Source organism: Chanos chanos, chromosome 6 (assembly GCF_902362185.1).
Source record: "Chanos chanos chromosome 6, fChaCha1.1, whole genome shotgun sequence".
NCBI lineage: Eukaryota > Metazoa > Chordata > Actinopteri > Gonorynchiformes > Chanidae > Chanos > Chanos chanos.
The window spans coordinates 45,221,627-45,247,605 of NC_044500.1; the positions used below are offsets into that span (position 1 = coordinate 45,221,627).

Consider the following 25,979-nt stretch of genomic DNA (forward strand, 5'->3'; position numbering starts at 1 on the left):
TATATAACACCCCTCACACGACACAAACTCCCTTTGGTTTCAGTTCAAACTCACAGCACAGCTGCCTAAGACATAACTCTCTGTAAAACACACACAAATTTCATATGATATTCTCATATTAAAATAGACAAAGAATTCACAGCCATTACACTTCTCATTGATCAACAGCACTCAAACATATCAAATACATAAACCATAATGATATTTAAGCAGTAGACTCTCAAACTGGCATTAGACCATTAGAGTTACAGTAAAAAGAAATGTCTGAATTCTGAATTTTGGCAAAATCTCTCTCTCTCTCTCTCTCTCTCTCTCTCTCTCTTTTGGAAATGTCTCTTTATACTTATAAAGTTACAGTGACTGTGTTGTATTTTCTAATGACAGACATGTTTGTCTGAGTCTGGAGATTCATCTCATTACACAGCAGTACATCAATATATCCCATTACTGCCACTTCTCCTCACAGTCATCAACCAATAGTAAGGTGTGGAGAGTGTTGGTTCTAGATAAACATTATGTGACCAGCAGATGAGACAAACAAAAAACAACTCATGTAAAATAACTTCTTAATACATCGTCTTAATACCAGTGTTGTATCCGTAAACATGCAGTCACACTTTACTTAAATTACTTTATCTGTAATTAAACTTAAATAAACAGGGTCACAGGTGGAAAGGAGACATAACCCTAGTTACCATTTCAGCCCTGAAGGGGATGTTCTATTTAATAAACCCAGTCACATGTGCATACATGTGTGTCAAAGGCGCTGGGGCAATGGGAGCAGTGCAAGGGGGTGGAGGTACGGAGGAGCTCCATGCAGGGGTGATCTGGAGAGGATCCAGGGCCTCGGGGTGGGGGCCGAATTGGGAAAGGATGGTGGGATGGAGCAGGCGTGAGATGGTTGGCCCAGACCCACCTGGGTCTCCTGCGAGTCTCTCTCCTCTGCTGTACCCAGCAAACAGCGGGCACTTCCTGTGGCAGCTCAGCCGGAAGCTTCCAGCGACCAGTCGTCACCAGGCTGAGGAACTGGGAGAGACACCCGTACCCAAGGCTGGAATCTTTACTCTCCCTCTTCCGCTCCGCTCGGCCGGTGCCGGTCTCCTCCGGGGGCAGCGGCACTGCCTCAGAACCCTCTCCTCTTTTCTCCTCCCCACACTCCTGCTTTCCTCCTGCAGCTGATGGGTTTCCATGAGCCGCAGGTGTCGTGTATCAGAGGGCAGTCAGCCATGTCTCCGCCGTGTTTCCATCAGAGCTCTCTCCCCATGCACATGTGTAAAACTCAGCATCGGTGCTGATGTTCTGGGAGTCTGGCTGTCACAACAGGTATTGTGATAAAAAAATAAAACAAAGAATAACATTCACTGGCATCATAACAGAAAAACATGTTACTGCCACAAACTGAAAGGAGAGTGGATACAAGTGTAGGCAGTTCTTTATTGAAATCCAAATCCTAATCCAGATCACGGTCAATAAACAGACAAGGTGTGGTCCACTATAAACTGGCTACTGGGGGCTGGGTAGATCTGAGGACGAGAACAATCTAAGGTCAATCTAAGGTCAATACACAGGAAGGCTAAGAGTGAGAATAGGGTGAACCAGAGGAACAAGGCTAGACAGAGGAAGAGGGCAGCTAGGAAGACAAGGACCAGTTCAGTTCTGACAACAAGTGTAAGACTTCACAAAGGTACAGAGGAAAACACAGGGGTGTATATACACAGACACACCAAGAGAGCAAACCGGGCACAGGTGCACACCTTAATTAACTAACAAGGTTGTTAGCTTATCAGATCCAGCTTGGCTCTGATTGGCCAGGAGACAGGCAGGTAGAGACAGAGACCTGACAGTTACCACCATCTTTAAGCTATTCTCACAGCGTGTGTGAAGTCTGCATGTGACTGGAGTGAAGTTGTGATGTGTCAGCATCTTACATCAAGAGCAGCTGTGGGTGAAATCTAACAGACTAAAAAATGTTCATGCAGGAAATTAAATCAGGACTATAACAAAATCTTTCTTCCCTCCACACCTCGTTTTTCTTTGAGACAGATAATGGGAAGAAATAATCTTATCTTATCAGTTCATTTAAAATATGAAACACACAGACAGGTTCAGACAGCAAAGAAAGTTTTTAATGTATTCTGTGAATGCACTGTACTGCACTTTGCTGTTAATACATACTGTGAATGTTTGTTAATGTTCTAAATGTGGCAGCATTCTTCATGTCCAGGACAAACTTTCCTGTGTGACCAACAAAGTAATCCTCAGATCTAAATACATGTTACTAATACGACGTGTAAGATAATTTTGCTCAGAATAATTATTATTAATTATTATTATAAATGCTGGATTAGATACCATATATGCCCAAATAAGACAAAATATTTGAGCACCACTGAATTATTGCAGTTTTTAAGTTGTGAATTGATCATTTTAAAGCCGTTTTATAAACGCTTTAAAAATAGTATGTTTTTAATGTATGCAGCATATGTGAAGGACTATTAACGTGCTCTCTCTCTCTCTCTCTCTCTCTCTCTCTCTCTCCCTCTATCATGATGACATCACACTCCTCAGTTTACGAATACGAATACAAAATACTTTATTAATCGCGAGGGAAATTCAAGTGTTGCAACAACACTGTCAGCACACACCAAACACAGCATAGAATAAAAAAGTAGAACATAATAAGATAAACAGGAATAAAATGAAAACAGATAAAAAAAAATAAGATAAAATAAAGGTTGTTTAGTGCAGTAGTGCAGTAATTTGTACATAGTAATAGCCGTAAAGTGAGAATACTGAGGTAGATAGAAGTTATTGCCATAGTGCAGGATGACATGCAAAATTCTTGAAGCGTTCCTCACAACGCAGCGGGGAGGGCTCTAAAGGTTAGAGAACTGGGCTTGTGACCGGAGGGTTGCTGTTTCAATTCCCAGGTCCAACATCCACGGCTGTGTGTGCCCTTGAGCAAGGCACTTAACCCTAACGCTCCCCGGGCGCAGGGGAATGCTGCCCACTGCTCCTGCGTCTGGTGTGTGTTCACTACTGATGGGTTAAATGCAGAGACAAATTCACTGCTCACTGTTCACAGTGTGTGCAATCACGGAGACTTTACTTTACTTTATATACATAGTACATAATGAATCTAATGAATATGCCACAATAGAGCAGCAGTAGTGAGATTATCACTATTGTGTGGTGTGTAATGTGCAATAGAGAGCATTCTTGTTACATGTGCAATGGAGAACACATTGTGTAAAACGATAATACTAACTGCACAGTGCAAATCTAAACCAGATACTGTGATAAGGCGTGAGATAGACAGACATAGTTATTGTCCATTATGCAATTGTCCATAGTGCAGTCATTATTTTGAAGTAGGAGCAGCATAAGGCATCAGGCATCAGTCTAACCCTTTGCTGCGACAGAGAGGGGAGGAGTTGTACAATTTGATGGCCATTGGCAGAAACGACCTTCTGTATCTCTCAGTTGAGCATTTGGGGGAGATCAGCCTGCTGCTAAGAGTGATCTGTCACTTTAAGACAAACTGTTTTACACTCACACAGAACCAGGAAGTCACTCCTACTTTTACTTACAGAGACATAAAACTGGTCTGAGTTTTCTGATCAGTATGTGTCTAATCGATTGTTCATATTTCTGAGTGTGTGATCAGTAAAATGGCAGAGGCCAGTATTTCAGTGGGTCAGGACAAGTTCATGTGTCCAGTCTGTCTGGATCTCCTTAAGGATCCTGTGACTATTCCCTGTGGACACAGTTACTGTATGGGCTGTATTAAGGTCTGCTGGGATCAGGATGATCAGAAGGGAGTCTACAGCTGCCCCCAGTGCAGAGAGACCTTCATACCCAGACCAGTTCTGGGTAAAAATGCCATATTGACTGAAATGGTAAAGAAATTGAAGACGAGACTCCAAGCTGCTGCTCCTCCTGCTCACTGTGACACTGGAGATGTGGAGTGTGATTTTTGCATTGGGAAGAAAGAAAAAGCCATCAAGTCCTGTCTGACATGTCTGGTTTCATACTGTCAGACTCACCTCCAGCCTCACTATGAGGTCACTGCCCTCCAGAAACACACGCTGGTCAAAGCCTCCACACGACTACAGGACCAGATTTGTCTTCATCACAACAAACTGACAGAACTTTGGTGTCAAACCGACCAACAGTTCATGTGTTATCTGTGTATGTTGGATGAACACAGAGACCATAAAACAGTATCAGTGGCAGCAGAGAGGACTGAAAGACAGGTATGTACAGGGACTTCTCTTACAGCTCAATAAGAATGTCTGTAAATGTGCACTGACCACTGATAACTGTCATCTTGATTTAGGAAAACAAAAGCTGTTTATTTTGTCATGAATTCACACCAACCATGACACAGCTCTACTGTCACACTGAGGTTTAGTCAGTGGGTGTGGGGCTGTTTTTGTTTTTTATTTATTTATTTTTTTTCAGTTGAAGCAGCTTTACTCGTTTGGAAAAAAAAAAAATCAGCGTTGTTGTACTTACAAGTTCCTGAGGCGTCGCTGTTTTAAAATTACATCTAAATCAGTCATTGTTGCGAAACATTTTTCCATTTTAACAATTCGCATATTTATTGTAATAGGACTGGACGACCACGAACGAAATGTAACGAAATGTGCTGTAATAAAACTTTGTCCAAACCAGCCATTGCTCCTTTCACTCTTTTATGCTGACGCTTCGTTTATTCCTTAACTCACGTCAAAATGGCAAGTAAAACTGCAGAGTTTTGGAAGAAGGGAGAACAAAGTGTTGTGTAAATTATAAATCAATGCCAGGTACATCGACGAAATGAAAACGATTAACAAACTGTACGAACAACACTTGTTTGCAAATGTTAACCGATCATCACAGAGATGTCACGCCTGTTTTCTCACGGCTATTTTCACAGTAGCATAAACTGATAGTTTTCTTTTTCTATTTTTATATTCTTTCAAAGAGTAATTTTGTTGTTGTAACCAGTGTAATCTTATGGTATATGTACAGTGTAGGGAACATTGTAATTACATTTTATTACCTACATTTCATTATATTGAAAACTAAAAGAAAAAAGGCAGAGGATTTGTGGGGTCAGATACCTATTCCTTTGTATTTCATTACATATTCCCCTTAAATTCAGTTACATGATGGGAATCACCTTCGTTCCTAGCGCGCGAATGCCGGTCATGGAATGATTTACCTAACTTGTCTCTCAAACTAGCTATCTTGGATTAATATCAATGGATGGACTCTACTAATCTAGCAAAGCTGAATTCAAATTCTGCAATAGTATCTCATATAACATTTGACAGCAACGAATCATTTCTTGGATCACTTCATAACTTTCCAAACATTGCTGAAAGTAACGGAGAGCTCTCCGATTGAAACAAACACTGCCGAAACACTCTCCAGCACTCGCAAGCCGGGTGAGCCAAAACACTCTCCAGCACTCGCAAGCCGGGTGAGTCAACCACAACCTTCAGCACATCCGCAAGAACAGAAAGCCGTCCACCGGCTGTAAAAAAGAAACGACTTTTTAGTCAAGAACTATTACAATCCTCAGACATAGCTGACACTGAACATACCATCGTGTTGCTAATAGACCTTTCGTGTTGTTGCTGGACCTTCAAACCAGGTCAATGAGAGATAATTTAATTTTTAGTGGAATTCAAGAGGCAAACAATGAAAATCCAGGATAAAAATCCTACTTAAATCATTCATGAAGAACGAACTTAACATCCCAGAAGAGACTATAAACAACATTACCTTTGCCGGAGTCCATCGGATTGGGAAAAAGAGAACATACGCCAACGCACTTCAAACTGCAACCATCAGACCCAGGCCCATCGTCGCCCATCAGACCCAGGCCCATCGTCGCCCATCAGACCCAGGCCCATCGTCGCCCATCAGACCCAGGCCCATCGTCGCCCATCAGACCCAGGCCCATCGTCACCCATTAGACCCAGGCCCATCGTCACCCATCAGACCCAGGCCCATCGTTGCTAAGTTTGAGCACTTCAAGCAGCGTGAATATGTCACAAGTCTCGGGAGAAGGCTCAAAGGCAAACCGTTTGGCATAAACAAACAGTTCCCACTTCTGATTATAGAGCGACGCCGAATTCTTCTTCCCATTTACCACAACAACCAAAATAACGCCAAACCGGTGTGTCTGATCTCCGCCAAACTCTACATAGACGATAACTTATTTAAGGATCCAAATATCACCCCTTGGCTATAATGAAACATAACTGTCTAATCCTAGCAGTATAATGTCTGGAATTAGGGAGTTCTTGAGGGAAGAAGGTGGAGAAAATAAACCATGCGTGGCTGTATATATATGTGCTTGCGTTATACTACAACTATATCAGAAATGATGTCTATGAGCAGCGAAGGCCAGTGGGCGACATGCAAGCATTGTGGTACATGATGTTTAACTTTTTGTGTGTGTGTGTGTGTGTTAGTCCGCATTGCACCTTGTGCGTATTATATGCATGCACACTCTCACTCACTCCTCTCTAGTAACTATATTGTGCTTATAACTGATCTTGAGTTAACATTTAATGTCACAATGCCTATATATCACCCAGTCGATGAATGTGTGTGTACATGTGCAGTCATGTGTTCATGTATAATAATGCTCAGATGTTCTTCCTCTGTTCCTTTCCCTGCCTCTCCTCTCCTCTGTCCCTGCTTTTAACTGAGCCACATTTCCAGTGTGAAGTCCATGCAAAAAATGTTGCCACTTGCCCCCCACTCATTTCTAACTTTGAACCTACTTTCATCCCATACTGAGTTTGCCTACTGCATTCAGCATAAGTGTATTTCGCAAAGTGTGAATGTGTGGGTATGTTTGTGAGAGTGCAATGGGTACTCCGGGCTGTTTCCAAGCAGTATAAGTTCAAGATAAGTTCAAGATATCAAAGGTTTCAAGCCCTGAGAGCAGTGCTTATTGGGTTATATGATTGGTCTGTATGAGTGAAACTTTGGACTGCATCCAAGCCATATGGAGCTGCATGGGCAAAGATGCCCAACGGTCACAAATCCTAAATACATGTTGAGTGATCACAGCTGATAACGCTACCGCTCTCCCTTCTTTTCTATGTACGTTGGAAACATCTTGGGGCAGTGGTAACCTAGAGGTGGGTGAGGTGAACGTGTTGCTGGAGGGTTGTAGGTTCGACCCCACGAGCCCGTAGGAGGAAGCCAGAGGGGAAAGTGAGTAGCCACGTTCTCCTTCTCTGGACTCAACTCCACTGATGTGCCCTTGAGATGGCACTTAGCCCCTACTCTGCTCAAGCTGGGAGGAGAAGTGGAGAGCAGGCATGCTCCAAAACACAACAGCTCACACAACACCGCCCTAAAACGTTATTGCTCCGAGGGAAGATAGGCCACTGTTGACATGCTTGGGAACAACACCCTAGATAACATAGTTGTAAGTCCTTTCTGTTGTTGATAAGTGAAATAAGCCTGCCTTTGGGGTGTGTGCGTGTGTGTATGTATGTTGTTTGGTGAGTGTGTGTATATGTGTGTGTGTGTCGGCAAAGTCAGTAACACCTACAGTTGCCCCCCCCCCTCCCCCCCAGTCACCCCCAATTTACTCTCTTTTTCCCTTTGGTACTTCCTGCCATGGATCTCTATCATTCTACCTCACTCCAACCACATCTCTCTTCACCAGCAGTACTCTTTATCAAGATTCCTACTTCTATCCCTCAGCTCCAAGCCACTATACTTTCCCCCATTGTCCCTTCTATCTGCCTTGCCCGCTGCTTATAAAAAACAAAGCCAAAGAGGTTATAACAATGGCTTATCTGCTGTAATATTACAACTCTACTCCAAGCCTGCTGTACACAGTTGAGTCTTCAAATGACCTCCCAACCCCATTACCAATCCCCAGTTGTGCCAGTGCTCTCTATCCTGAGTGTTTGTATGTTTCTGTGTCTATGTTACGTGTTCATTCTGATTTTATTATATGTTCTCACATTCAGAATCTCCCCCCACATGGATCCACATGGTAATTCAATATCATTCACCACAATACCAATCCCATGGTACTGCCAGTGAAAATTACATCATGGAACATAAGAGGAATTAGCTCCCCTGCCAAAAGAACAAAAATATTAAATCACCTAAACAAACTAAGATCTGCTTTGTACAGGAAACTCACCTTACAGAGGCAGAGTCACGGAAACTTACAGCCAGATGGATTGGCCAGACGCACCACTTCACATTTAGCTCCCAAAAACGAGGCGTTCACCTTACCATAAATCTCCCGTATAGACTACTTTTTGGTAAACAACTCCATTACACACAAAATAATTGACCCAGCCATCCATAGCATTATCATCTCTGACCATGCCCCCATTAGTATTGTTTTTTTAGAAGAACACCAACCCCGTCCTCCACCCACATGGCACTTAAATAATTCATTACTTAAAGACAAAGAATTCCACGACTACCTCCAAAACGAATGGGCATCCTCTATCAATATCAATGACATTCCTGGAATAACAGCATGTACACTATGGGAAACCGCAAAGGCAGTCATGAGAGGGAAAATAATATCATACTGTGCATACAAAAAGAAAGAAGAAATTGCAAAAGAACATGAGCTACAAAAAGAGGCGAAGAGATTGGACCTTCTGGCCTCACATACACCTACCGATTCAGTAATGAAGGAACTCCTGAAAACTAAACATGAACTACACAACATACTGAACGAGAAAACCGAAGGTATTCTCCTCAAACTCCGACAGCAACATTTTGAATTTGGAAATAAAACAGGTAAACTCTTAGCAAATCAACTAAAGCAACAAACAGAGAAATCTATCATTGCCTCAATCATAGACATATGAGGAAATACAACCCAAAACCCCTCCATAATTAATGGCTCTTTTAGATCTTTTGACTCGAATCTTTACACCTCAGACCAGAGCACTTCGCCTAAAGATGCAGAAACATTTCTGAGGAATGTCTCCCTACCTAAACTAACTCAAACCCAAGCAGAGAATCTAGAGGTACCTCTCTTCCTAGAAGAAATCAGCAGAGCAGGTGGCTACCCAGATGGCCACCCAGCAGAATTTTACAAACAGTTCTGGCCTGTCCTTTCACCTCTGTTTTTTAAAGTGATACCTGAAATTCACCAAAATACCACTATTCCCCATCATATGGACACAGCCTATGTTACACTCATCCCAAAACCAAATAAGGACCCCACTCAATGCTCCAACTGTCGGCCCATATCATTAATCAACACAGACATAAAAATTATTAACAAAGCTTTATCAATCAGATTGGAATCTGTAATCTCATCATTACTACACATAGATCAAACCCACTTTATTAAGGGGAGGCATTCCTCAGTAAACACACAAAGACTATTTAACCTGATCAGTTTCTATAAAAATAGCACCTATCCAAACAAACCACCATTCTTTATAGCAACACTTGATGCTGAAAAGGCGTTTGACAGAGTATATTGGTCCTTTCTCTTCACCTCCCCTTAATCACTTTGGATTCTAGCCATATTTCACCAGTTGGATTAAAACACTATACAGTTCACCCACTGCATCTGATAACCAATGGACTTACATCAAAACCATTTCAATTACAAAGAGGACAAGGATGTTCATTGTCCCCATTACTGTTTGCACTTTTCATTGAACCACTGGCTGCCTTCATTAGATAATGTGACCGTATCTCAGGCATCCGATCAAACTCATACCACCATGAAATCAGTTTGTATGCCAATGACATTCTGTTATACACTGCAAAGCCCTCATCTTCACTTCCAGCAGTCCAAACTCTGATCGGTAATGACAGTAGGGTGTCTGGCTACTCCATCAACTGGACAAAATCAGAGATTCTGCCTATAACCAAGCTCAACTGGGATGCTGAGGCTGGGGTCCCCCTTTTCAAACGAACAGCAAAATCTATTCCATACCTTGGAATCCACATCTCTCCAAATCTAAACGAATTATTCAAACTGAACTTCACCCCCCCTACTAGAAGAAATAAAAGACAGTCTGGAAAGATGTAATAAAATCCCACTATCTCTAATTGGCCCGAATTTCAACTGTTAAGACGAACATCCTCCCAAAAATAAACTACCTCTTTGCCATGACCCCTGTCACCCCACCCCTGGGCTGGTTCTCCTCTCTTAATAGTGCAGTCACTTGATTCTACTGGAAAAACCAAAACCACAAATTAAACTATCTACCCTCCAGAAGCCCAAACAATATGGAGGACTTGGGGCCCCAGATTTCTTTTACTACTTCCTTTCACACCAATTACTGTACATCCACCACTGGACAAATAACACCAATCCACCTTGGCAAGACATTGAAAATACTTTAACTAAAGGATTGAGCATCAAAAATCTCCTATTTAAATCCGTAAAAACTCACACCTGTTACAAAAACAACACTATCAGCACCACTCTATCCGCTTGGTGGAAGTCAAATGAAATTCTCCATTACAGTCTCTCACCATCTATCCATACTCCATTATGGTATAATCCCATGTTCTTAATCAATAACAAACCCTTTTTCTTCTCAATCTGGAATTTTCTTCTCATCACTCGGAATTTTAACAATCATAGCCCTCCTCTCTACTTAAAGTTACAATCACTTAAACCTCAAAAAAAGTTATCCCAAATATACAAACTCCTAGCATCTGAAGACAGAACAATATCAGTCCCTATAGACAAGTGGACCACAGACATAAATAATCTACCAACAGATATTAATTGGCAAAGCATATGCAATACCACATTCGATATGATGTGTAACTCTAAAACCCAACTTATACAGTATAAAGTCCTTCACAGAACCCACATTACCTCTCACAAACTTTACCGCATGGGCTTTAGCCAAAGTAATACATGTTCACACTGTTCAACCTCAACAGATGATTACTTTCATGCCATCTGGCTCTGCCCACACGTCCAAAACTTTTGGTCGGAGGTCATGAGCAAGCTATGTGAGATCCTTAGCCTCAGCATCCCCTTATGCCCCATCATAGCCTTACTTGGCGATGTCTCTACGCTACACACACCGAAACATCTCAAATCATTCATATTAATATCTCTAACCATCGCCAGAAAAAACAATATTGCTGAACTGGAAACACAGAACCAAGATATCCATAGCTCGCTGGCTCAACCTACTAATAGACCATTCAAATCTAGAAAAACTAACCGCATCTCAGAAAAAACAACGTTAAATCCTATGATGACGCCTGGTCCCCCTTTCTACACTACCCTCAATGCTGATTCCTCTCCCCACAGGTGACCCTTAACATTAACATTATTCTTTTCAACGTTTATTTGTTTATTTATTGTCTCCTCTTATGTACCTCAACAACCCTACATGAAAACACAGTGTGCAGTTTGTCCCATCAGCCCGGCTTGTTTGTTCCTGTCTGTCTGTTATGCTTTGTTCTTCAACCTTTATACGTTAATATATATACAAGAAGGATGTATTTATTTTATTTATTTATTTAACTATTATAACAATAATAATAATAATAATAATTATTATTATTGTTATTATTATTATTATAATCATCATTATTATTATCGTCATCATTTTTTTCCTTCTTTTTTCCTTTACTTGTTTTCTTTTTGTTGTTGTTGTTTCCCTTTGCTCTTTCTTTCTGGTCTTTATTTGTTATTGTTGTTTTCCCTGTTTGTTAGTTTGTTTGTTTTGTTTTCGTTGTGATGCATTGTTGTACTTCGTATTTTGTAATTAAAAAAAACAACAACTGAAAACAGAAGAAAAACAAATTCCGTTACATGATGATTGTCTCCAATGATACCGTTATAATAATTATGATCTGAATTATTTACTCCTACAGGCTACTCATTAAATACTCCACTATTTCATTTTAAAATTACATATATAAATTCATAATCAAAGGGGATTACGGCACAACCAGAGTGAAAAAACAGTAAAATATATGAGTGCAAACAGCCTTGAAATAAAACAGTCGAGTTAGTGACCTTTTTTTAATCACACTGAGATTCACTGGATACAGAAACTGACTGTGTGTAAATGGACCAAGTGTGATGTGTTTTATTTGTGTAACAGAAACAGTTGGGAGAAAGTCAGAGGAAAACCCAGCAGAGAATCCAGGAGAGAGAGAAGGAGGTACAGGATCTGAGACAGGCTGTGGAGTCTCTGAGGGTGAGTGTTGAACAGAGGAGAAGACAAGAGCTGGCTGCTGGAGGAGTCATTTGAGGGCTCAGTCAGGGTTCTCCTTCAGTCAGTCAGTGAGGAGTCCAGTGTTGGGCTACTGTCCAATCCCACTGAGTCACAGTGTAGGGAACAGACTGGCTGAGTAAGAGCTGAACGAAGTGTGTGATTGTAATGGACCCCCCTCCTCTGTGTGTGTGTGTGTGTGTGTGTGTGTGTGTGTGTGTGTGTGTGTGTGTGTGTGTGTGTGTATGTGTGTGTGTCTCCTAACAGCGCTCTACACAGGCAGCAGTGGAGGACAGTGAGAGGATCTTTACTGAGCTGATCCGCTCCATTGAGAGAAGGTGCCGTGAGGTGACAGAGCTGATCAGAGATCAGGAGAAGAGTGAATTGAGTCGGGCTGAAGGAGTTGTGGAGCAACTGGAGCAGGAGATTGCTGATCTGAGGAGGAGAGACACTGAGCTGGAGCAGCTTTCACACACAGAGGATCACATCCATTTCCTCCAGGTAACAGTGGAGGACAAAGTGATCAATATAACAGTAACTGACTTCTCCTCAGTAAAATTTGTACGAAGTTTTGTTTCCATCCTTCAAGGCTGTACTTATGTATCTGTGTATGTGTGTGTGTGCATGTGTCTGTGTGTGTGTGTAGAGTTTCTCTTCTCTCTCTGCCTCTCCTGGATCTGAAGACTTACCCAGCATCACTGTCAGTCCACACCTCTCTTTTGAGGATGTAGGAAAATCTGTCTCTCAGCTGAAAGAGCGACTGGAGGATTTCTGGAAGAAGGAGTTTGGAAGACTTTACAGTAAAGGTTTAGGAATTAGATACTTCTACTTAAATGTTGTAAAGAATATTTAATTTCAAGTATTTTCTGTTTTATTTCTCTATTTCTCTTTCTATTGTGAACACTTTAAGAGTCTAATGAACCCTTTTGTTTTTCAAGAGAGAAACATTGAGATCATTCCTCTCCCTGAACCCAAAACCAGAGAGCAGTTCTTAGAACGTGAGTAGCACACACACACACGAACACACACGGACGCGCGCACACACACACACACACACACACACACACACACACACACAGACATGCTCGAATGCAAAGAGTCATAGCTCAGTCATTACATGATTGCAACAAACCTTAACAACTCCTACACAGCTTAACTCCTTAACAACTGTTATACTTTAATTTATTATTATTATTATTATTATTATTATTATTATTATTATTATTATTATTATCGTTATTGCCATTATTATTGGTTCTCTCACATAAGTGTTACATTTATTGTCATAAAATGATCTACTTTGGTAACATATCTGACACTAAATCTTGTTGAATTGAATTGAGAGAGAGAGAGAGAGAGAGAGAGAGAGAGAGAGAGAGAGAGAGAGAGAGAATCGTGACTTAACTCAGTACAGGAAAGACATTAAGAAATTAAAAAGATAAAAAGACAACAGAAACTTTTATAAAAAGTGAATTAACATTTGACACTCACTGCATTAAAGTTGATTAGTGAAGTTGACGGTTATGACTGTTAGACTGCTGACAGTTTTCAAACATTCCACAGTCACAATAAGCCAACGGCAGATAAGCCCCGCCCCCTTTGATCCCTCCCCTTTTAGTGATTTTACTTTAGTGATATTTTCATAATTTATGCAAATAAAGCCCAAAGATTAGTTTAATAGAGAGACACAGTAAGAAATAGAAAGACAGAGACACAGAAAAACAGAAAGACAGAGAGAGAGAGAGAGACAGAAGGACAGAGAGAGAGAAACAGAGAGAGAGAGAGAGAGGGAAATGTTTGGTGGTTATCATGATCCTGAGAAGGAATCAAATTTACATTTAATAAATTAATATGAGAGAGATTATCTATGTGACAAAGTTGAGTTTGGACAAAAAGTGTCTGGTTTTGAAATCTGAATTTAATATAATGAAACATAGGCTTAATATAAAGTGAATCTTACATTTCATTCATGTCTTTGCTAATTTTTTTTTACTGATGTCAGTGATTTAATTTTTCATTTTTAAAATATCTTGTCCTTCATTTGTGATTTTTGTTCCTCAACTCCACCAGATTCCTGTGATCTCAGACTGGATCCCAACACAGCACATAAACACCTCTGTCTGTCTGAGGGGAACAGAGTGGTGACATGGAGTAACACAGTCCGGTCATATCCTGATCATCCAGAGAGATTTGATAGGTGGCGTCAGGTGTTGTGTAGAGAGAGTGTGTCTGAACGCTGTTACTGGGAGACTGAGTGGAGTGGGGATAATGGGGTTGATATATCAGTGTCATATAAAGACATCAGGAGGAAAGGACGGGGTAATGATTGTGGGTTTGGATATAATAAACAGTCCTGGAATTTGTTCTGTTCTCCCTCTGAATACTCATTCTGGCACAATAATAAAGTGACTCAATTCCCCATAGTCCCCAGTTGCTCCAGAATAGGAGTGTATGTGGACCACAGGGCAGGAACTCTGTCCTTCTACAGCATCTCTGACACAATGACCCTCCTCCACAGAGTCCACACCACATTCACTCAGCCCCTCTATCCTGGGTTTAGTGTCTGGCCAAGGTCAACAGTGAGGCTATGTCACCATCAGAAATGAATAATATACAATTGTCCAGTTATGGTCATGATGTGAAATGATTGTGTTGTATTCTCAGATGACAGACATGATTTGGTTATTATGGATGGAGGTTGTAGTAAAGGAGTGCTGTGATTGTAGCTGAGATTACTCTAATGATCATCCTCTGACTGTGAGAAATTTCTCTTAATGTGTGTGTTGATTTTTTTCCCTTCATTTTGTGAAACTCAATGTGCCCCCATTGTTGAGAGTTTGCGTGTGAATCAGAGAAGGAGAATTTTGTACAGGAAGACTGTCATACATACATTGTATACATTTTTGTTCTTCTTGAAATTGAGTTTTTGAGATTCTTGACACTGAAAATGTTTCATTTGTAATACACTTTATTCATATGTTCTTGAATTCAGTAAATCATTGAGAATATCAGAGGGACAAAGTGTGGTGAATTCTCACTGCCACATGAGCGTGGCCTTTCCTATATTGGACAAACATCAAGGAAGCTTAAAACAAGAGTGGCAGAAGGTAAGTATACAGTTAGAACTGCTAATGTACAGTATCCCATGGCAACACTTTATAAGGAAGCTAACCATGCAGGTGAGAATTCCCTTAGAGTGGTAGGTATTGAAATCATCCCCAAGTCCCTTAGAGGTGGCGACTGACTGAAGCAGCTATTACAGCTTGAGACTTATAATGGTGGTCACATCCTCGATCTTATACTAACACTCGGATTAAATGTAGGAAGTACAGTCACATTTCCACAATCTGAAGCTATCTCAGATCATTATGTCTTATCTCATTCGAAATGTTTCTTAGTAATAATGTATGCACCTTGTCACGCTATCGCAATAAACATACGTTTACATCAACTACTCCACAGATCTTTATCAATAATCCTCCATAGTTATCAACTTTGATTGGATCACTGTCACACCCCACAGAACTTGATCAGGCAACTGAATCCTTCGAGTCAGTGTTCTGCAACACCTCAGATAATGTGGCCCCACTTAAAAATAAAATAATTAGAGAGAAAAAAATCGCTCCCTGGTATAGTGAGCACACACGCACCTTAAAACTTACCACTCGAAAATTTGAAATGTTCGTTGTCCAGCTATAGGCCAATATCTAACCTCCCCTTTATCTCCAAGATCCTAGAAAAGGCTGTAGCACAGCAGTTATGTTCATACCTACATAGGAATAACATTCATGAAATGTATCAGTCAGGATTTAGGCCACATCATAGTACAGAGACAGCACTGGTTAAAGTTGCAAATGACCTATTACTGGCGTCTGATCAGGGTTGTGTCTCCTTGCTTGTGTTGCTTGATCTTAGTGCAGCCTTTGACACCATTGACCATACTTTTCTCATTGATAGACTAGAAAATCTTGTTGGAGTTAAGAGAACGGCCCTCTTATGGCTTAGGTCCTACCTTGACTGATCGTTATCAGTTTATGTAAATGGTGACTTCTCTACACATACTGAGGTAAAGTTTGGAGTTCCGCAAGGTTCTGTTATAGGCCCACTGCTTTTTTCTTTATGTATGCTACCTCTAGGTAATATTATCTGTAAACACGGTGCTAGCTTCCACTGCTATGCTGATGACACACAGTTGTATGTCTCAGCGAAGCCAGACGAGAGACACCAGCTGAACAAAATTGAGGAATGTGTAAAGGATATTAGGCACTGGATGCTCACTAACTTCCTCTCACTTAACTCTGAAAAGACAGAAGTACTTGTACTGGATCACGTGCAGCTAGGAGTAAGCTCTCTGATCACATAGTAACTCTGGATGGCCTTTCGTTTTCATCATGTGTGGCAGTAAAAGACCTTGGTGTAATTATTGACTCTAGTCTTTCATTTGAAGCTCATGTAGATAACATTATCAGGATAGCCTTCTTTCATCTTAGAAATATTAACAGGATAAGAAATGTATTCTCATTTCATGATGCTGAAAAACTAGTTTATGCTTTCATTACCTCTAGGTTAGACTATTGTAATGCCTTACTGTCTGGATGTTCTAATAGGTGTATAAATAAGCTGCAGTTAGTTCAGAATGCAGTTGCCAGAGTTCTTACTAGAACCAAAAGATATGACCACATCACTCCTATCTTATCCACACTGCGCTAGCTCCCAGTCAAATCTAGTACTGATTATAAAATCTTCCTATTAACCTATAGAGCACTAAATGGTCTTGCGTCACAGTACCTGAGTGAACTCCTGGTCTTTTATGATCCACCACACCTACTTAGATCAAAAGGTGCAGGCCATTTGTTGGTACCTCGAGTTGTGACGGCTACAGCAGGGGGCAGAGCCTTCTCTTACAGAGCCCCACAGTTATGGAACAGCCTCCCAATTAATGTTGGAGACTCAGACACAGTCTCTATGTGTAAGTCAAGGCTGAAAACTTATCTGTTTAGCCAAGCCTTTTGCTAACAGCTCTTTACTAGGTAAAGGAGCAGATCTGGAGGGTTCTCAGGCATAGAGTGTTTGGTGAACAGGGATGTTAGGATGCTGTCGCCCCCCCCCCCCCCACTCTAACACGTTCACTCTCAGGTTTGTTGACAGTGGAGTGGGTGGCCGCCTTGTGTCCCAGAGTGCCCTCATGTCTGTATTGCCTTCTAGCTCTCCCTTTTAGCTATGCTGTAATAGCTAGTCTTGCTGGAGTCCCTGCCTGCACTCGGCACATGATGTACATTTTCCCTTAACCATTATGTGGAAATGAACATATCTAACAATGTCTCTCTCTCACTCTCTCTCTGTCGAGCCACATGTGCTACTCCTGAGATACCAGTGATCCTGACTCCTCCTGCCCTCCGGACCGATCCATCCTGGTGTTATCATCTTTCATTCCCCTGTCAGCTTCCTGTCAGCATCGCCATCCCCTTTGTTTGTGCTCTGTATTTACTTGAAATTGTAATTGCCTGCTGGGTCGGCACCTATTGTACACCTGTCTGGCCAAGGCAGGGTCTCCTCTCTCTGTGGTCCTTCTCAAGATTTCTCCCATTTTCCCATTTCCCTTCTGGGTTTTTGGGGAGTTTTTTCTTGCCCGCCATAAGGATTAAGTCAGGGGGTGCCGTCCTGTTTTGATTTTGATTGTTGTGGCATGTAAAGCCCTCTGAGACTGTAAACAGTGATATTGGGCTCTAAATAAACTTGAAACTTGAAACTTGCTGGATTTACTCCCTTCAAAGCACGATTACACCTGGTGTTAATGAAGAAATTGTGTCATTTTTGTAGATTCAGCTTTTTAGTTTATACAAGTGCGCATGCATATACAGTGTATATGTACATGGTTGTATGCATTATCTGTATCCCTTTTTTGATTGGTGTTATTGTTTTATTTTCGTTTATTCGTTGGGTTTTCCCTGTTGGTGGATTATTGGTGGACATGGGGCTGTGGTGCTGATTGGCTGGGGATCTGCACAGCAGCTAATCAGCCATTAGACAACTGATACATAGCCACACCCATTACTTAATTGTTGTACCTGGTTGCAGCCATAGTGTTGTGTGTGTCATAGAGAAAGCACCCTGATAAAAGCTCAGAGTGGCTGAAATGCATAGGTGCATTTTCAAATATGTTTTGAGCCCATCAGAAGAAAGGCTTTTCAATTTTACCTTTTTTCAATTTTACGAGAGCAGTGTGTTGTTCTCTCCCTCTCTCTTCTTCTCTCTCTCTCTCTCTCTCTCTCTCTCTCTGTCTCACGCACTCACATGCACATATTATCTCAAAGAGTCACACTCCTTCTTCCTCACAGTCACTGAGACACACAGACACATACAATGATAAATAAGTATAAACTCACTCTGTGAAAAACACACACATAAACTCTCTTAAACACTTCTCTGCTCAAAGCTCTCTCCTACACGCAGAATCACTGATACACACACTCTGTCTTACTGTCACAAACAAACACAAACATATACAACAGTAAACTATCTCTCTCGGTCTCTCTCTCTCTCACACACACACACACACACACACACACACACACACACATACAACCACTCACACAACCACACACATTTTCTCTCAAACGAACACACACTCTCTCTGTGATAGAAAGGTGAAAGGTGCTTCATAATTAAGAGGCTTCTGGGTCAGTCATCACCAGTCATGACTTACACTTCTCACTGATCACTCACTGTGTAATCACACACAAACCTCTTATCATTTCCGTAAATAGTTTTGTCATTTTATTGGCCAACATACCACCAACAATCGGGAGGGTCCATTGTTGTTATGTTTGTTTTTTTCCTGTTTTTGTTCAGTTTGGGAGCTTTAGTTTGTATATTTTATTTTAATTTTTTATGCAGGTAGATATTGTTCATTAATAGTTGGTGTCTGTTTTTACTTTGTTATTTTCTTTCCTTTGGCTTTAAGCCTTATTTGCCTTTTTCTGTTTTTGTTTGTTTGTTTTGTTAAGTAAATTGTTTAATTTAACTCTGTTTAATAATGAGTGATCTGCCACTTTAAGACAAACTTATACAGAACCAGAGGTCACTCCTACTTTCACTTACAAAGACATGAAACTGATCTGAGTTTCCTGATCAGTGTGTGTTTAATCGTTTGTTCATATTTCTGAGTGTGTGATCAGTAAAATGGCCAGTATTTCAGTAGACCAGGACCAGTTCATGTGTCCAGTCTGTCTGGATGTCCTTAAGGATCCTGTGGCTATTCCCTGTGGACACAGTTACTGTATGGGCTGTATTAAAGGCTACTGGGATCAGGATGATCAGAAGGGAGTCTACAGCTGCCCCCAATGCAGACAGACCTTTAGTCCAAGACCTGCCCTTGGTAAAAACGCCATATTGGCTGAAATGGTGGAGAAACTGAAGAAGACGAGACTCCAACCTACTGCTCCTCCTGCTCACTGTTATGCTGGACCTGGAGATGTGGAGTGTGGTGTTTGTACTGGGACAAAACCGAAAGCCATCAAGTCCTGTCTGGTGTGTCTGGATTCCTACTGTCAAACTCATTTTGAACAACATGAAAAACTGTTCAGAGGAAAGAAGCACAATGTTATTGATGCTAATGGAAAACTACAAGACCAGATTTGCCCTCATCATAACAAACTGATAGAACTTTGGTGTCAAACCGACCAGCAGTTCATGTGTTATCTGTGTCTGGTGGATGAACACAGAGACCATAAAACAGTATCAGTGGCAGCAGAGAGGACTGAAAGACAGGTATGTACAGGGACTTGTCTTACAGCTCAATGAGAATGTGTGTAAATGTGCACTGACTGCTGATAACTGTCATCTGGATTCAGGAAAACAAAAGCTGTTTATTTTCTCATAACTTTACACCAGTCATGACTGAGTGTGAACACTGACTGCCTCCATCTCTACTGTCACACTGATCTGGAGTCAGTGGGTGTGGGGCTGTTTTTTCAGTAGAAGCAGCTTTACTGTTTTGTTCCCATGGTGTCTCAGTATTAAGATCTTGTGGGAGAGCTTTTCTGTGTCACTGTTGTTCGTCAGGTCCTGGGTTGTTACCCGTCAATAAATCCTATGACATCAGCATTAAGTCCAAAGTTGGGGTCAAATTCTGAATGAGCTGCGAACCTGGACCAGTTTTCCAAATGACCTTGAATTTTCCTCTTAACTGAAAAAAATATTCCGTAAGGAAGAACAATTGAGTTGAAATAACAAGAGGATGACCTGAATTCCAGGAAAATTAATGTAATTTCGTTGAATTTAGACTGAGCACAGATCCCAACATTTGAGCACAATTTGGTCATTTTGAAACTGTGTGTGGAGGTGCAGAGGGCATTGTATAAGACTTTAATGTGGGACCAGACTCCAAAAATATGAACAGAAAAAATGCAGTCATGTAAAATGTCTGATAAGCTGAATCTGATGTTTTTTACTTGGCTAGTTATGTAATGCAATTTACATTTCAATGACAGCATATGCCACCTCTCTAATTAAGACAAAGAAGGTTTTCTCAAACCGTAAGAGAATGTTTAGAGAAAATGTTGCTATTACAGACCAATTCATTGATTATCGACATTGCTGCACTTACAGTTTCTAAGGCGTCTTCGTTTTAAAATTGCATTTAAATGAATCATTGGTCTAACGTTTTTTTCATTTACTCATATTCAATGTAGTAGAACTGGTCGACCACAAGGGGGCAAGATTACACAACGTCCTGTAATAAAACTTCGATCCAAACCACTCCCTGCTCCCTTTGCTCTGGCAAAATGGCCAGTTGAGTAATATTGGCGGGATTTGGGAGAAGGGAAACGTGTCTAGTAAATTTTTAATTGATACACACGCCCAGATACATCGATAAAAAGAAAACAGCAAATTATCATCACAACTACTGAGAAATCTTACTTGAGTAACACAACTCTTCACAACCGTTAAGAGATTACGTCAGAGATATTACAGCTATTTTTTTCTCTGCTGGAAAAACGGTAGCTTAAATTGACAAGTATTTTTTTCTATTATTGTATTTTGTCAAAGAATAATTTTGTTGTTGTAACTGATGGAATCTGTAGAGGACATTGGTTTATTTTCATTTTATTACAGCATTATATACATTTGATTTAAAACAAAAAGAAAAGGCAGGACTCTTGTGGGGTAAATACCAAATCTTTTGTATTGATGATAAAAAAATTCATAAATTCATAATCAGAGGGATAAATTGCATCTTAAACCTAAACAAAAGTACAAAAACAGTTAAATATATATGAGTGCAAACACGCTCAAAATTGAACAATCCAGAGAAAATGACTTTTTTTATCATAATGAGATTCATTGGATGCAGAATCTGACTGTGTGTAAATGGACCAAGTGTGATGATGTGTTTTATTTGTGTAACAGAAACAGTTGGGAGAAAGTCAGAGGAAAACCCAGCAGAGAATCCAGGAGAGAGAGAGGGAGGTGCAGGAGCTGAGACAGGCTGTGGAGTCTCTGAGGGTGAGTGTTTAACAGAGGAGAGGACAAGAGCTGGCTGCTGGAGGAGTCATTTGAGGGCTCAGTCAGGGCTCTCCTCCAGTCAGTCAGTGAGGAGTCCAGTGTTGGGCTACTGTCCAACCCCACTGAGTCACAGTGTAGGGAACAGACTGGCTGAGTAAGAGCTGAACGAAGTGTGTGATTGTAATGGACCCGCCTCCTCTGTGTGTGTGTGTGTGTGTGTGTGTGTGTATAAGGGGCAAAGAATGCCGGGCATCCAACTAGCACCCATCCTGAACAAATCAGCACTCGCAGTCTAGGGACACAGAGGCAGTAGTCTAGTTAAGACCGGTCCCCTAACCTAATACCTCTCTTCGTGCTGCGTATAGCATGGGACTGTACCTGTACATGTGTGTATATTTAGCTAAGGAGATGGGTGGGGGGCTACACGGCCAACCCTGGGGAAGGCGGGTGGTGTCTCCACGAAGCTGTTCCGAGGCGCCGTGAGGTCTTTTCGTCACTCGGCGAGCACAAGCTGTTCCTTAGCAGGTCAGTTGTGGTGATGGCAATCCAACAAGTGAGTGTAACACCGCAAAGACTTCAACCAAAACAAAACAAAAAAATTATCCAGACGGAGAGGATATCTCCAGGAGTAGGAACACGCAGTGAACCCAAATATGATGGCCGTCCGACTTCGCGGCAAACCAGTTAAAGAGTTTTTGAGCTCCTTTCTCGCGAGAGCTCGTCCAGTCCCTCTTTAAAGAGACAGCAAAACTCAGGCAGGCGGCACCTTCCAGCATCTCGTGAGTATGTCAGTGCCTTTCCGTGCTCTATTACTACCATATCCTAACAGTGTGTGTGTGTGTGTGTGTGTGTGTGTGTCACCTAACAGCGCTCTGCACAGGCAGCAGTGGAGGGCAGTGTCAGAATCTTTACTGAGCTGATCCGCTCCATTGAGAGAAGGTGTCATGAGGTGATAGAGCTGATCAGAGGTCAGGCGAAGACTGAATTGAGTCAGGCTGAAGGAGTCCTGGAGCGACTGGAGCAGGAGATTGCTGATCTGAGGAGGAGAGACACTGAGCTGGAGCAGCTTTCACACACAGAGGATCACATCCATTTCCTCCAGGTAACAGTGGAGGACAAAGTGATCACCAATATAACAGCGCTTGACTTCTCTTCAGTAAAATGTGTATAAAGTTTTGTTTCCATCCATCAAGGCTGTACTTACATATCTGTGTGTGTGTGTGTGTGTGTGTGTGTGTGTGTGTGTGTAGAGTCTCTCATCTCTCTGTTCCCCTCCTGGATCTGAAGACTTACCCAGGATCACTGTCAGTCCACACCTCTCTTTTGAGGATGCAGGAAAATCTGTCTCTCAGCTGAAAGAGCGACTGGAGGATTTCTGTGAGGAGGAGTTTGGAAAACTTTCTAGAAAAGGTTTAGATTTAGATACTATTACTGAAACCTTGAATTTGAAACTTTTAAGTTGAAATAACTTCTGTTCTATTTCTCTGTTTCTCTTTCTATTGTGAACACTTTAATAATGAGTCTAATAAATCCTTTTGTTTTAGTGACAAACACTGACATCACTCCTCTCCCTGAACCCAAAACCAGAGAGCAGTTCTTACAACGTGAGTCACACAGACTAAAGCTTGTTGAATTGAATTAAGAGAGAGAGAGAGAGAGAGAGATAGGGAAAAGAATCTTAAGTTACCAGCACAAGTGCAAGAAAGACATTAAAAAGTGGAGATGATAAGAAAACGACAGAAACATGAGGACAGGAAAGTGAATTAAAGTGAATGTATTTCTTTTATAGAAAATGAATTAACATTTGACACTAAGAGTGTGACAGTTGATGAGTGAAGTTGACAATTATGACTGTTAGACTGCTGACAGTTTTCAAACATTCCACAATCACAATAAGATACCAGCAGATAAGCCCCGCCCCCTTTGATCCCTCCCACAGATTCACTCTGATGTGTTGTATGTGTTCCAGTATTTCACATTTACTTAAGTGATATTTTCACAGCCTAGGACAATAAAGCCCATAAGTCATTTCATTAGATTAACGAGGAGGAGTAGATTTACAGAGAAAGAGCAAGAAACAGAGACAGTAAGAAACAGAAATAGAGAGAGAGAGAGAGAGACAGAGAGAGAGAGAGAGGGAACTGTTTGGTGGTTATCATGATCCTGAGAGGGAATCAAACATTTAAAAAGGAAAATGAGAAATGAGATTGGATGAAAAGTGTCTGGTTTCAAAATTTGAATTTAATAAAATGAAATATATGTTTAATATAAAGTGAATGTTTTGTTTCATTCATGTCTCTGTTAATGTTTTTAATTGATTTCAGTGATTTAAGTTTTCATTTTTAAAACGTCTTGATGTTCATTTGTGATTTCTATTTCTCAACTTCACCAGATTCCTGTAATCTCACACTGGATCCCAACACAGCACATAAACACCTCTGTCTGTCTGAGGAGAACAGAGTGGTGACATGGAGTAACACAGTCCAGTCATATCCTGATCATCCAGAGAGATTTGATGAGTGGTGTTATCAGGTGTTGTGTAGAGAGAGTGTGTCTGAACGCTGTTACTGGGAGACTGAGTGGAGTGGGCCTTATGGGGTTTATATATCAGTGTCATATAAAGACATCAGCAGGAAAGGACGGGGTCGTGAGTGTTGGTTTGGATTTAATGATCAGTCCTGGAGTTTGTACTGCTCTCCCTCTAATTACTCATTCGAACACAATAATAAAGTGACTCAACTCCCCATAGTCCCCAGTTCCTCCAGAATAGGAGTGTATGTGGACCACAGGGCAGGAACTCTGTCCTTCTACAGCGTCTCTGACACAATGACCCTCCTCCACAGAGTCCAGACCACATTCACTCAGCCCCTCTATCCTGGGTTTAGAGTCAGAGGAGACCTTTATGGTGGTTTAAGATCAGAAGTGAGGTTATGCCACCGTAAAAAATGAATAAAAATGGAATGGTCCAGTTATGATCATAATGTCGAATGATTGTGCTGTATTATCTGATGACAGACATGATTAGGTTATTATGGATGGAGGTTGTAGTAAAGGAGTGCTGTGATTGTAGCTGAGATTACTCTAATGATCATCCTCTGACTGTGGGAAGTTTCTCTTAATGTGTGTGCTGTTTTTTTTCCCTTCATTTTGTGAAGCTCAATGTTCCCCCATTGTTGAGAGTTAGTGTGTGAATCAGAGAAGACAGGACGACGGTCATACATAAATTGTGCACGTTTTTGTTCTCCTAGAATTCGAGTTTTGATTTTTGACACTGAAAATGCCTCATTTGTTATACACTTTAATTCATATGTTCTTGGATTCATTAAATCATTGAGAATATCAATAAGAAAGCAGTGTATGTGCGCATTTGCTTTGCTCTCTCTCTCTCTCTCTCTCTCTCTCTCTTTTTTTTCTTATGTATTCATAGTCATACATAATGTGTCAAACACATTTACACACTGACTCAAAAACAGAAACACTCAGTGGTAGACATGTATAAACTCATTCTCTCTGAAACACACACACACACACACGTGTACAGACTTTCTTACGGGGATCCCTCCTCACCACTCAATCCTACACACGCATCAGAGATAAACATAAATATTAAGTCTCTCATGTCAACAACTCTGTCACAGTCTCTCTCTCTCTGTCTCTCTCTCTCTCCCACGTATACACATACACACAGACATTTTATCTCAAACAAATACACACTCTCTCTATGGTAGAAAGGTGAAAGTTGGTGCTTTATAATTAAGAGGTTTCTGGATCCTGTGAAAACTCAGTCTGTCCGTGACCACAGCCCTGCTGGTCAGACTACACTACATTTCACCGGTCATTACTTACACTTCTCACTGATAACTCACTGTGCAATCACACACAAACCTCTTATTCCATCCATCCATCCATTTTCTGCCGCTTATCCGGGACTGAGTCGCGGTGGCAACTGGCTGAGGAGAGTAGCCCAGATATCCCTTTCCTCAGCTACATCCACCTGCTCCTCCTGCCGCTTCTATCCGTGATCTCATTCTTTTGGTCACTACCCAGCGCTTGTGACCATAGGTGAGGGTTGGAACAAAGATCAACTGGTAAATTTAGAGCCTTGCCTTCTGACTCAACTCCTTCTTCACCACGATGGTCCGGTACAACGACCGCATGACTGTCGTCACCACCCGATCCGCCTGTCGATCTCCCACTCCATTTTACCCTCACTCGTGAGCAAGACCTCCAGATACTTGAACTGCTCCACTTGAGGCAGTAACTCAG

The 25,979-nt window shown here is 41.2% G+C and overlaps 1 protein-coding gene across 1 annotated transcript; it reads left to right on the forward strand.

The window, feature by feature from the left end:
- Positions 1-3,671: 3,671 nt before the first annotated feature.
- On the forward strand, positions 3,672-24,662 carry LOC115815458 (uncharacterized). Its single transcript, XM_030778412.1, has 12 exons — positions 3,672-4,256; positions 12,096-12,191; positions 12,474-12,707; positions 12,853-13,012; positions 13,067-13,204; positions 14,277-14,795; positions 19,059-19,071; positions 19,385-19,976; positions 21,618-21,713; positions 22,582-22,869; positions 22,964-23,123; positions 24,106-24,662. Exons 1-12 carry the CDS (start codon positions 3,672-3,674, stop codon positions 24,660-24,662), a joined length of 3,438 nt encoding a protein of 1,145 aa, XP_030634272.1.
- Positions 24,663-25,979: the final 1,317 nt, after the last annotated feature.

Bases quoted from the DNA above. Each gene is read 5' to 3' on its own strand.
- LOC115815458 (XM_030778412.1), top strand. From the start codon at position 3,672: ATGGCAGAGGCCAGTATTTCAGTGGGTCAGGACAAGTTCATGTGTCCA. The intron at 13,205-14,276 runs GTGAGTAGCACA...CAACTCCACCAG, and splicing joins CAGAGAGCAGTTCTTAGAAC to ATTCCTGTGATCTCAGACTG. The intron at 22,870-22,963 runs GTAAAATGTGTA...GTGTGTGTGTAG, and splicing joins CAGCGCTTGACTTCTCTTCA to AGTCTCTCATCTCTCTGTTC.